This window comes from Bombus impatiens, unplaced genomic scaffold (genome assembly GCF_000188095.3).
Source record: "Bombus impatiens unplaced genomic scaffold, BIMP_2.2 scf_0611, whole genome shotgun sequence".
Taxonomy (NCBI): Eukaryota; Metazoa; Arthropoda; class Insecta; order Hymenoptera; family Apidae; genus Bombus; species Bombus impatiens.
The window spans coordinates 31,146-43,372 of NT_177030.1; the positions used below are offsets into that span (position 1 = coordinate 31,146).

Sequence of the window (12,227 nt, forward strand, 5' to 3'; positions counted from 1 at the left end):
ACTTCCAAATATTTTACATATTATAAATAACATATAATGTTATAAACATTAATTATAATCATAATAAGTTTAAAATGTAAATTTGTAATTGTATACGTTAGTTGAATATATATTCAACTTATATATATAAAATAAATTTTCATTTAAATGTCGTCAGTAAATTGTCATTAAATTTATTTTCTAATGATCTAAGTTTTTGGTACGGGATTGGTTCATAGCAGAAATGTATCTATTATCTGATTGGTCAGTTACATAACACATGCCCGTTGATTCGTCATTTTACTATTGTTCAACTTGTGTAACCGTTATTTCAAATCAGAAGGACCGGTGGAGTGAAGAAATGTTTGAATCCTACTAGGAAGTTAATGTCGTGACTAGTGCCTTTCCCTCTCATTCAAAGATTACAGTTCAAAGGCGGAACTGGTGTAACGAACACCGTGAATAGTGTTTTTCTCCGTACTAAAATCAGTGATAAGTATTAACATTATTTTCAAAGTTGTTAGTTTCTTGTTGTGTTTTGTTGTCTAAATACGTTAAAAACATTTCACAATGTCATTTTCAAAAGCCAGAATCCAAAGATTTAATGAATTCGAAAGTAAGTAAACATATATCTTTATAACTCTATTTTCCTTGGTGCGCATTATAATGTATGCACTCTTATATATGTAAAATGATAGTAATGTTATTATTTTATAAATTTGTTGTTTTCATTACCTCTCTACTTTTTCGAAATTACCAGATGTTGTGTAATTTTTATATTTACACAATATGTATTTGGCGGGAAATAAATTGAAGATATGTTAGAAAATATTAACATCAATATGAAATATTATTTATTTATATGTAGAAGTACATACATATATATATTCTAGTTGTCATATATCCTTTATTGTTAACTAGTACAGTTAATTATAATTAACAAGATAAGTTTACTTATCAGAAAGTACAGTATAATGTATGTAGTATACGTATTTAACAAATATAATATAATTTTTATAGTATAAATATAATGACATTACAATATAAGAAATTCTATTATGTTTCAGTTCAGTCAACAATTTTGTTTCTAAATTATGAGTCTTTTACCTGAGAAATAGTTATCAAAGTATTAAATATTACTTGTATTATGCATTTATATGTGAATTTATGTAAATAATAAATTATTTCTTATTTTACAGTAATAAAAATAGAAGCTTGGCAATATTTTTGTATATTATGTATTGTATAGTAATATATGTATATTATAACAGTGTTTTATATATCATTTTCAAAAATTAATTTTTATTCACTGGATTAGCAGAATTTTATTAGTTAACATATTGATTTTCTCGAACGAAGTCAATTGTAAAATTAAATTCATTATTTATTTCTATCTTTTACGTAACTTAAATTATAAATATATGTTGTTGTAAATATAATAACATATTATAGCAGAAAAATCTCATAACAAAAATAATGACCGATCGATCGTTTAATTATTATAGAATTATTAATGATATATCCTTTTGCTAGGCTGTGGAGCCGAAAAATAAATAAATATATGTATATATATACAGTACCGGACAAAAGTTTAAGACTACCTTTCTGATAGTTTATTGCATTATATTATAGATTCTAAATGACCTACAGTTCGAAGTTGTCTTTACAATTACATATACACTCAAAATTTATCTACGAACGGTCACGAGACTTTTAAAACATTTGAAGTATTTGAAAGGATAAGTATGAAACAATTCGATACTGTATTTGCTGCGACGTTCAAACATTAAAACGAACATTCAAATACAGTAGTGCTACGAATTTATCCAACAATAATAAGTCTATTTAACATGACATATTAAATTTATAACAACAATCTACGCTTAGAAGATAGAAAATTTACATCATACGCAAGAGAAAATAGCTATTTGCCGAAATATAGCACATATTATTGCAGGATCTGAGATAGCGTGCAAACAGTTATGATACCTAAAAATTTTAGAAAAAAAATGGATGCTATTAGAATGAACCAAAAAGTTACAGTAAAGATGGGCCATTGCATCCACCGGTTATCTGAAAAGAATAATTTTCGAACTGCTACTGATTTTTAAAATGAAATTTATGCTACTAATGTTCTGAACATTTGTGAAAGAGCTCTTTGAAGGTGTCTTCATGATTTTGTCATTAAACGTTTCGGAAGAATCCAATGTTCAATTGTAAGAATCGGAAACTGGGAATTGCTTTTACTGAAGCACGTGAACACTGAACAGTACAAGTATGAACAGTATATTTAAAAAAGTGTTATTTTCTGATATATCGAAATTTAGTATGCTATAATAAAGCGAAGTTCAATAACGAATAATTGCAGACTATTGGTTATTTATTATGTACAATATAGCGCAATAATTTATCAGAAAGGTAGTGGTTTCAAACTTTTCTCTGCTACTGTATATTATGTATGTTTATACAAGGTGTGTGCGTGCGTGCGTGCGTGCGTGCGTGTGTGTATGCATTACTGATGCAGTATGTATATGTATAATAATAATAATTTTATAATAATTAAAAATAAATGTCACTAAATTATCTAAATAAAAAAGAATATAAGATAATGAAATAAGAAGATGAGACGTCGGAAGCCATTTAATTCTTAAAATTAAGTGTTACATGCAAGAATAAGAGACAGGGGGATAAAAGGCGTATGATATAAGATCGATTTCGTTACGCAACTATGAAAGAAGGGGTGGTTTGGACGTTAGAGAGTACACCTGGTAATTTGATGATCCCATAGAGCATGTTTCTTGCATTTAGAAACAGCTGTCTTTCATTTGCGCTTACTCTATGTAAACTAACACCTACCGAAACGGGATTTCTTTTTACTAACGTTAGTTGTGTTACTACCCCTTCCACTTCTCATAATATATAATGAAATCAACTAAAAATGTTTGGAAATTAATCAAATGAATTTCATTTGTATACAATTATTTCGCAATAATTATATTATATTACAATTATTATTCAAACTTATTGATATTTATCATTTCACTTATAGTAGCTTATCCAAATATTTGAGTACTTATAAAAACTTTACATGACACATGAAACATGAAACATGAAACATGAATTTTTATTAGCACTTCAATGATATTTGACTGTCATTGTTGTATTGGTAATGTTTGAAATAAATCTGAAAACATATGTACAAGTTACAAGATATTCAGTGCATATATATATTGTAGGAATCACAAAAGAGTATGTAAGCAGTCAATTAAGGATTATATTAATAAGTGTCTTATATGTTTAAAGTGACTCTTCATGCTGTATATATAAATATATGTTTATAATAGGTACTAAATACATGTTTGTACATAGTAAGTTTATATGAATTCTACTTATATGAACAAAATTTTATTTAGTGCCTGATTAACTGAACTTCAATCGTGATTCTATTATCTTAATAGTTGCTAAATGTTACTCTGATTATATAATGCCTAACATGTATTTGTTTATCTATATTTAGCCAAATGATTTTTCTCAATGCTTTTATTATTTACATTTTTGTTTATTATTTCCAAATGTATATTTTGATTGAATTTTGCAGTATATGTTATTTATCCTCTACATATAAAACATTAAATTAATTTTATGTTAAGGATTACATTAAATTACAGTTATCTGAATTCGTGGTCTGATATTCTGTATATTAAAAAATAAGTAAAGAATTAAGTCAAATTATACAATTACTGACCATAAAAATTAATTTCTAAAATCATAAGTTTTAAAACTTATCATGTATTTATAAGCAAATATTTGGATCCATTTATACAAGTGTGAATTCTGATTAACTGAGTGATAAATTATATAAAGTGGAGAGAATTAAGTAGATTTCTATTATATGAATAACTTGCCCATATAAACTTGTGTATTCTCCAACAGATTCATATAAATAGCATATTACTGTACATTTTTAGATAAGTTTAAAATTTTATCAGTGTAATCATGACAATTGTGTTCCATTATAGGATTAGTGAAATTTTAAAATGTTTTATATAATGCATATAATACATATATGTACATACATGAAAGTTTTCCATGGTAAATATTCAAATACTCTCATAATCTTTATGCCCATATAGGATGTAAACAAATTTTTTGTCATGACCACAATCATATAAAAAGGTCTCGACACTTGCTAGAGAAAACTGTTCGAAAATTGAGTCGTGTCTAGTCATGAAAAATTAACATGGAAGGTCAATAACAAAGTAGTACACGTTCTTACGAGACAGAGATGAGTGTCATGCATGCTCAGAACGAAAATCTTCTTGTCTTCCATGTTGATTTTTTATGACTACTTACGATTCATTACGATACATTAGTTACAGATACAGTTACGATACATTATGAATACATGAACAATAACAGGAAAGCACAAACAAGAATATACCTATAGAATCCCATTTCATTAAATGTTTTTTTATGGAATTATTTAATACAAAGCTTTCAAAAAATATATTTTATACAGTGACTACAATTAGTATTTGTACATGTACTTATTTTCCAATGAAACGTTTTTTTTGTAAGTTCTCTATTTCATTTCCACAGTATCAATTTTTTGTAATCATATGTAAGTATTAGTAAATGAAATATTTAATATACTCGAATGTAATTAATTAGTGTGTAATAATTATTATATTAGTATATATTATTAGTATATATATGCTATAATAAATATAATGATGTACAAATACTTATTGCAGTCACTATATATATATATATATATATATATATATATATATATATCTTTATCTTCTTTTCTTAATTTATATTTTAAAAGAAATAATTGTTACAGATGATGTACCTCCACCAGGGGCGTATGATCCAAAATTAGATAGTAAAGTAAAAGGTTTTGTTATTGAAAAGTCAGAGAGATTTCATGATAACAAAAGCGTTGCCAGTGCAGAGTGCAATGTATCAGTGTGCACTAAAAATGCAAGCAATGTGGCAATTACTTTTAGAACGGTGCGAAATAGAAATTAATTGGATGTAAAAAATTTTCTTATTGATCTTGCAAGGGATGCAGTTGATCTGAGAGATATGTACAGAAGTATTATTTAATTGTTCATATTTTATATTTTTTTTACAACAAATGCATATGTAGTTGGAATGTATGTTTTAAGAAATTTATATGTTTTTCATATATTCATATACTTTTTATGTAAAACTTGGCACTATGGCTCAGATTACTGGGTATCTCTTGGATATACCGCAACTTACAGAGAGTTAATGAGTTATGAAAAAATATATATGTTTTTTTTTAGAAAATATTTTAATATCAGTAACAATATGTATTTTTAGCCACAACCACCACGAAAACACAATCGAGACCAAACAAGATCAAGTTCAAAAGTGAAGTCACGTGGGCTTATTACTGCTAACGACCAAAAATTGAAGTACGATTCCGAGCATCAACTTGCTGATCTTCAAGTAGAATGTTCCAACAAAGACAGGACGATACAAGAGCTTGAGAAGCACATCGAGGACATGAAGGAGGAAGTACAGAAATTAGAATTGCAACTCGACGAGTTACATAAAAAACAAACAGAAGTAGAGGAGCAACACCGAAAGGACATAGAAATAATGGTTGTAAAATACTTTTTACCAAAAAGTGTAATTTTATTTCTAACAAATATTTTATTAACGACTCCTGCATCCAGGCTAAATTGCAACAAGAAATTTTAAATGGTTACGATGAAAAGCATCAAACCGAAGTGAAGCGCCTTCGTTCTCAGCTTTTGGAAGTTTCAGAGGAGAAAGAACGCGAAATTGAAGCAAGAAAAGCTATGGAAGGTGATCTTAGAAATCGTATCGCGGATTTCTCGAAAAGAATAGCAGCGTTAGAATATGAATTGGCAGATAAAAAACATACAAACGTGAAAAGGGTAAATACTTGTTTATTTTGAAGAATTAAAATGATTTGAAAACATTGTAACTCTATGACAATTTTTAAAATTTGTTCTTCATAGGTTCAATCTCTTGAAATACAAATTGAAGAACTAACAATAAAATTAGAAGAGATAACAGTAAGTCACAAATATGAAGTTGGCTTGCTGGAACAAGAAAAGGCCAAACTTAATTCATGTGTTATTAATTTAATGGAGGAACGTGATAAGTTGGAGCTAAAGTTGCAAAAGCGACAAAATGTAGTTCTTGAACTACAAGGACAACTATCTGCCCTTCAATGTGAATTAGACGAACTAAAGGGTGAATATGAAAAAGTTGTTGAAAATTTTTCGAAAAAAGTGGGTGATCTTAGATATAAATATGAAGAAGAAACTAATAAATTGAAACTCGATTTTGGAAAAGAAAAAATGATCCTTATCAATGAAAACGAATTTGAAATGTCGCGTAGGATAGAAATTGAAGCTAAAGTAAAAGATATTGACGAAGAAAATAATTTTTTGAGAAAAGAACTGGAAAACGTTCAAAATCTTTCCAAAGATGTAAATATTAAAATTTTTACCTGTTTGAATAATAATAAAAACATTTTCTTAACTTCCTACTTTTTATTTTAATTCAGGTTAATAATCGTTTACGCGAGGCGCATCAAGAATTAGAAGATTCACATAGAAAACACACTCTTATTTTGAAAAAACATCAGGAAGAATTAGGTGATATAATAAAACTTCATGATGAAGAAAAATATAAACTGAAAAAGCAATTGGAGGATGCAAGATTGAATTATATAAAAGAAATAGAAAATGTATATTCATATGTTGTTTTATCTTTTTTTTTTGTATATTTTAATTCGAAACATAGACAAGATTTACATACATTGTTTGTTATATAATAATCTTTTTGTGAAATAACATATACTAATTTTTTCCGTAGCTAACGGTAGCAAGAGACAAAGAAGTATCAGAAGTAAAAGAAGCTGCGGGCAAAATGATCGAAGAAGAAACGAAACGAATTAAACAACATGCCGATAAATTAGTAACAAATGCAGAAGCTGTTACGAGAGAAACATTGGCAGCTTGCCGTACCGAATGTGAGGAAAGAGTAAAAAGAGTGATTGCTGATAGTGACGCGAAAGTAAGCGGGTCACACGTGCGTAAAATAAAAAACATCACTGACTGAATTCTTTCTTCTAACACCCAATAAAAAATCGTTCAATAAAAATTCTCTTTTACTATACCGAGAAGAAAAAGAGTTATACTGAAAGAATTTTTATTGTGGACACTATTTCTTTTTCGAAACCTCTTTTAATATTTTCTCTTCCAGTTTTTGTGATGTTTGCTTATATTTTATGCTCTTTTGTAAGAACGTATGCATATAGTTTTTAAAATGAATTTATTAATCTAGATAAATGCTATGATCAGAGAGGCAAAGATTACTGTAGAGGAAGAAATGCGACTTACCGCGGAAAGGTATAAAGCGTGTTTAGCGCGAGTAGAAATGGAACGAACGGCATTAGACGAAAAACTGGCGATTAAAGATGCTGAAATTAATAGACTTTCCGCGACTCTGGAAGAATTAAAGAACTCTGCAGAAACTCAGGTGGGTTGTAAAACGTAATCAAAAATAAAGATAATATTTCAAAGTACCAGTTTGTAATAATTGATTAAACGAATTTAGGAAAGTTTTGGCCAAAGCTTACAAATAGAATTAGATCGAGCAGAAACTGAACTAGCAGAAAAGAAAGATGAATTAAGAGCTCTAAAAGATCAAATCCGAGCAGAGGCAGCGGAAATGGTAGCTAGACGAAAGAGGTATATTATTTTTCACAGAAAGAACTATATGTATTTTTATAAATAGGTACTTATATATATATATATATACACATATGTATACATGTATACATGTACGAAATTTTATTTAGATTCGAAGTTATAATGGCTGAAAATCAAGCATCAGTTGCTGCTTTAACTAAACGTTTGGCTCAAAGTAATGCTGAAGTGGAAAGATTACAGCATGAATTAAAACGTGGTGAAGATTGCATAAACGAACATCGTGATTTACTGAGTATTATGCGCAACAACTCTCAAATAGTACATGAACAGGTGCATGTTTTGATGGATCAATTAGACGCCAAAAAGGGATTGGTCGATCAACTCGAAGCTGAAAGTTTAAGCGAATTGGAATCATTAAAATCTGTATTTGAAGCTAAAATCGATGACTTAAAGAAAATAGCAACCAGACAAGTTGCGAAATTACAAGCTGAGAATGATGTGAAGACCGCACAAAATATTGAGGTGCTCTTTATTTCCTATTTTTGTTTTAAAAGTATTAAAAATTTTAATAAGTGAAAAATTTGAGAATTATAATAATTATTTTGATGTAATGTGATTAATTGCTTAAAGAGGAAAGTAAATCACTTTATCATCTCATTTCGAATTTTAGATGAAAAATCAGCTTCAAGAAATGGCTAACCATCTTGCTGAAGCACAAAATATGCTGCTTAAATTGGAAGAAAGAAACGATGCTCAAGAACTCGAAATTTCTCGAGCGGATATGCTAAACAACAAATTTAACGAACAGTTGAAAGAACGTGAAACAGCAATAGAAGACTTAAATAAATTGTTAGAGCATCAATCAGAAATTCAAAAAGTTACCTTAAATGAAGTATGCTCTCGAAATTGTTATATTAATGCTTCCTTTTTACGTAATAAAATATATGAATTTAATTATTTTTACTATTTTTACAGGCAAGTCTGAAAATAGGAGAACTTTCTGATAAAATTAAATGTCTTGAAGAAAAGGATAGCCAGATATCGGTAATTGATCATTTTTTTTATGTTTTATATCTGAAAAGATAAAGAAAAGAATTTAAAAGAATACAGTAATTGTTGTATTTTGTAACATATATGTAATTTATTAAAAAATATTGTATCTGTGTAGAAACATAATGAATTACTCGAAGAAGAACAGAACAAATGGAGAAGTTTAGAAAAAACGATTATAGAAAAGCTTGAAGAAGAAAAATCTCGCCGAGAAGCAGCTGAAGAGTACGTTGTTTTCTCCTCTAAAAACAAGAATAATTTAAGAAAGTTATAAAATAATAAATTTATTTTTGTCTATTTAGTGAAGTGAAAAAGCTTTCTAAATATAACGAGCAACTTCTAAAAGATTATCAAGAAATTCATGAAAAATACGCTGAAGTTGTTGGTCATCATAATCACAGGCAAAGAATTAAACATGTATCTCAACTGAAAGATAAAATCAATCAACTCGAACAGGTGCGTTTAACTATCTGTCTTGGCATCGTGATCATTTTATATTGCATGTTGAATTGATATCCTTATCATAATAGTAGTAATATCTTTTAATATTACAAACATTTAACATTGAAACATATATTGATTGTTAAATTATTGAATGAAAATATTAAATTTTCTGTTTATATTTATAGTATGTTAATTCGTCTCACTGTTTATTTTTGTGTGCATTATTATTAATGAATGTTGATTCATTGTTATAATGTACTGAATTTGACAAACTATTTGGTTTCTTTTATTTTACTTTTAATGATATACCATAATTTTGTGTGAATTTAGGCTAGCACTACTTTGTTGTTTAGGTATTCACTCAGTAGTGTGCCCAACTTATTTGTTTAAACAATAGGAGAGAATATGTATATATTGACTGAGAATATTAAATGTATATAAATAAATTATTTCTATTGCGTAAATGGTATTATTCAATTTCATTTGCATTGGTCTAATTATTTTTTCTTGCTTCTCTTAGTTGCAAGTATTAACTTATATACATAAGTACCTAAATACTTATGTAGTATATATTGATTGATTGTAAAATAAATGTGATAAAATTTAAATTGTTTTTAGGATTTATATGCGAAGACGAGGACAATAGAACAGCAGCACAAGATGATAGAAAAATTGAGAGCAGAAGAAAAACGTGCGCATAGTAAAGGAAAAGAGAACATGTTAGGAATTTCACAGAACACATTTGCGACACCTATTCCTTCCCCACATAAACCATTGACGCCACTAAGGAATCGGAATGATTAGTTTTAATATTAGCATATTATTCATTTATGATTATCATAAATGCGAGTTGGTAATAATTTACATTAATGTTTACATAATTTACAATAATTTACATTAATGTTTATATTTTAAGAAACATATTCGAATTACTGCATCATTGATTAAGATATTAAGTTTGCCAGAGCTTTAATATGTTAAAATTATAAATATATATTATATAGTAAATAGATCCTTTGTAAGTACTGATTTTCAAACTTCTAATAAACGAATAATTTTTGTGGTTATTATAAATACGATTTAAAAATAACTTAATTAAACTCATGTAGTAATTCTAAATAAATACTTACTTCCTGAAATACATATAAAATACATACTGTGTACGTCGTGACGTTATAATTACTTATTGATGTAATAATTATCGACTCGCATTTATAATAATTTTTGAATCAGTATGCATGAATTTTTTTATTATGAAACATATTTATAACTCTAACATTTTTAAATCCATAACAAATTTAATAACTTAATACAAGATCTAATACTCTATGTAAGGTCAAGTGTTCAGTTTGCTAGGTTCCGTTAAAAGACTGTAATAATAATGTTTCGTTATAAAGATTACATGTTTGAGCGATATTGACTTTCTAGACTTATGTTTAGCTTGTACAATCGATATTAAAAGAAGGAAAAGGAATTTTATTTATATGACAGATGTTTTTCCCCGACGTTTCAATATATATCAATTACATAAATTTTATTTGTAATACATTTTTGTAATCTATGACTATATATTGAACTTTGGAAAGTAATATTAAAATCAATGTGAGTGAACAAGTTCTATTGCATGAGTTTCTCGTATGAGATTATATATACTGCTGAGAAGAATCGCTTATTCTTATTGAATTTTAGATGAAATATATGAACAACAATTATGTACTTAACGTTTGTTATCGTCATAATACTTTGGATGTTTGTTTTTTATGCAAAATATAGTATACCTATATAGTTATTACTATACTCACAACAGTATTCAAGCACTTATAGAAACCGTAAATAAATATATTACGTGTGTTACACGAAACATTTTGAAATTTCACGAGGACTGTAATAATCCTTTGCAGTTTAGGACTTTTTCGTTTCGGCAACTTGAGACTATTTTTCGTATACTTGGTGAATTTCTTACAGCTAACTTGAAATGATTTCATATATAAATTAACGTATAACACTATTATATTTTAATATTTTATGTACCCTTACATCTGAAAGAAGTATTTTATAAAACAATCGCCAAAATCCTCGGCTTGTTGGTGCAAGTATCAATAATTTATTGTTTGATGTCTTTCGCCAGGATTATTTCGTTGAGGGTAAACTTTACAATCCTTTTCAACTCCTGTTAGAATAACATGTAGCTTTCCATTCACAATCGAATTTCATCGAAACTAGAGATAGAAGTAGAAGCTTGATCACTAGTCTGACGAAAATCTCTTCGCAATTGTTCAACTAAAGTTTTTACATACTTCGTTCGTTCTCTGTTTTTTTACTGAGTTATAAAGAATATAAGAAAAAAATAAAAAAAAGAAAAGAAAAAAGCTGAGTCGTAACAAAAACTATTAATTTTGTTTTAATTAAACTTTATTATGAATTCAGCGATCACAATGGAATACACACTGAATTAACATAAATCACAATTCACTGCAACCAGGTTATGTAAAACTTAGTTACACTGATACGTTAAGTACGCGATTGTTATAAGGGTAGAGACCGGTAAAGATATGTTGACTATTCTAAGGATACAGAATAAGTGAAATTTAGTGACGATGATGCTGCGGAGGAAAACTATGATGGATGTGTCTAAGGATATGAGATAATCGGGTTCGTTAAGGAAAGTTTTCGTTAGGAAAGTGAGCTGTGCAAACGTGTTTTTTACAACAATGCACCTTCATACAAACGTGAAACCAAGTCTGTGAAATGTCGCGACGTTTATCTCAACAGAACAAAATGGATCGTACGTAATTCTGCAAAATAATATAAAACAAAAAACGTTGTGCGTCTATTATTTCCTCATATAACGGAAGAAACTTTTCGGGCAACCTAATACTAGGTTGGTGGAAGAATTCTAACCGCCCTCGAGAGAAAGTTTCTAGCAGGAAGCATCGTACGCGAGACAAACCAGATTTCCCGTATCTTTCCATTGTAGGTAATAAATTAAGGAAAATGCAAAGACTAAAAAATATTTGTTCAGTTTGAAGG

The 12,227-nt window shown here is 28.1% G+C and overlaps 1 protein-coding gene across 7 annotated transcripts; it reads left to right on the forward strand.

Moving 5' to 3' along the window:
• Positions 1 to 333: 333 nt before the first annotated feature.
• Positions 334 to 10,059, forward strand: LOC100744305 (hyaluronan mediated motility receptor). 7 transcript variants are annotated; one of them, XM_024369609.2, is made up of 15 exons: positions 334 to 595; positions 4,826 to 4,995; positions 5,332 to 5,616; positions 5,691 to 5,915; positions 6,000 to 6,476; positions 6,554 to 6,736; positions 6,865 to 7,080; positions 7,336 to 7,530; positions 7,609 to 7,742; positions 7,853 to 8,225; positions 8,374 to 8,595; positions 8,679 to 8,747; positions 8,872 to 8,978; positions 9,056 to 9,209; positions 9,816 to 10,059. In XM_024369609.2, the coding sequence occupies exons 1-15, from the start codon at positions 550 to 552 to the stop codon at positions 9,999 to 10,001; spliced, it is 3,042 nt and encodes a 1,013-aa protein (XP_024225377.1). In that variant the 5' UTR covers positions 334 to 549; the 3' UTR covers positions 10,002 to 10,059. The 7 variants fall into 7 exon arrangements, with proteins under 7 accessions (XP_024225377.1, XP_024225381.1, XP_033178244.1 ...); XM_024369613.2 differs by having other exon boundaries at positions 335 to 595; positions 6,865 to 7,065; XM_033322353.1 differs by lacking the exon at positions 334 to 595 and adding an exon at positions 2,638 to 2,747.
• The last annotated feature ends 2,168 nt before the right edge of the window (positions 10,060 to 12,227 follow it).

Coding starts and splice junctions, on each gene's coding strand:
- LOC100744305 (XM_033322350.1), top strand. CDS start 4,537: ATGAAACGTTTTTTTTGTAAGTTCTCTATTTCATTTCCACAGTATCAA. Junction 4,996..5,331: donor TGGCAATTACTTTTAGAACG/GTGCGAAATAGA, acceptor ATGTATTTTTAG/CCACAACCACCACGAAAACA. Junction 5,617..5,690: donor GAAAGGACATAGAAATAATG/GTTGTAAAATAC, acceptor TCCTGCATCCAG/GCTAAATTGCAACAAGAAAT.